General features: G+C 40.9%; 1 protein-coding gene across 1 annotated transcript; it reads right to left on the bottom strand.

Moving 5' to 3' along the window:
- Positions 1 to 202: 202 nt before the first annotated feature.
- On the bottom strand, positions 203 to 510 carry M438DRAFT_340834 (uncharacterized protein; the record flags this gene model as incomplete). Its single annotated transcript, XM_029904357.1, has 2 exons — positions 203 to 407; positions 461 to 510. 2 exons carry the CDS (start codon positions 508 to 510, stop codon positions 203 to 205), a joined length of 255 nt encoding a protein of 84 aa, XP_029754492.1.
- Between the last annotated feature and the right edge of the window lie 426 nt (positions 511 to 936).

The following is a 936-nucleotide window of genomic DNA, read 5'->3' as shown; positions in this document are numbered from 1 at the left end:
GCGATAATAACTAAGAATCTAGGCATAACGTTAATCTTAGCAAAGGCCTTCTTTATAGCGGCGACCTCCTAGTTAATAACCTAAGCGAACTAGCCTTTAGAGATACCGTCGCGGAAGTAGATAATAGTAGTAGGAGCCTTACCCTAACTAACCTATCTTAACTAACCTATCTCGACTAACCGTTCTCGATAAGAGAGATAATTTACTTCTTAATGTTCTTATTAGTAATCATCTCGACGCGGTAGCTATTAGTCTTAATAGCGGCGGCGTAGCGAGTAGCCTTAGCGCTTATCGAGATAGTTATAGCGGCTATAGAAGGGCTATTAAGACCGGGAGCAGCGTAAGACACATCGGCGCTAACGATAACGACGCTATTATCGAGAATAGCCTCCTTTAAGGTAATAGGGCTAAAGACGGTATTAGTAAAGCCGCCTAACGTAGCGTTAAACTTCATTAATACATTAGAGATGTACTAAGCCTAAGCCTTCTAAACATAGGCATACTAGACATACTAGGACGAGATACCGAGCTTATACTCGTAGTAGCGCTTAATCTTGCTGTATATAATGCTATTCTTGTTATAAAGGATGAACATTAAAAGCTAAGGTCTGCTTTTATGCTTATTACTAGCTAGCTAGAAGGCCTCCGAGATACCGAGCTTACACTTATAGAGGCGTTTAATCTTGCCGTATATAATGCTATTCTTGTCCTAAAGGATAAACATTAAAAGCTAAGGTCTACTATTATGCCTATTACTAGCTAGCTAGAAGGCCTCCTACGCTAAACTAGTAGGATCGGCGTTCGAGGTAGCGTAATAGGTAGAGGGGTCCCTATAGGTAGGAGGAAGAGTAGTACTATAGACGGCGTAGGTCTAGATAAAGGACTATAAGAATCTCTAAATAGTAGCCTTATTAGCCTACCTTCGAAGGGACACTA

The sequence above is a fragment of the Aureobasidium pullulans genome, assembly GCF_000721785.1.
Source record: "Aureobasidium pullulans EXF-150 unplaced genomic scaffold scaffold_123, whole genome shotgun sequence".
Lineage (NCBI taxonomy): Eukaryota > Fungi > Ascomycota > Dothideomycetes > Dothideales > Saccotheciaceae > Aureobasidium > Aureobasidium pullulans.
Note: the sequence above shows the minus strand (reverse complement) of the source record. Positions and strands in the feature narration are given on the sequence as shown.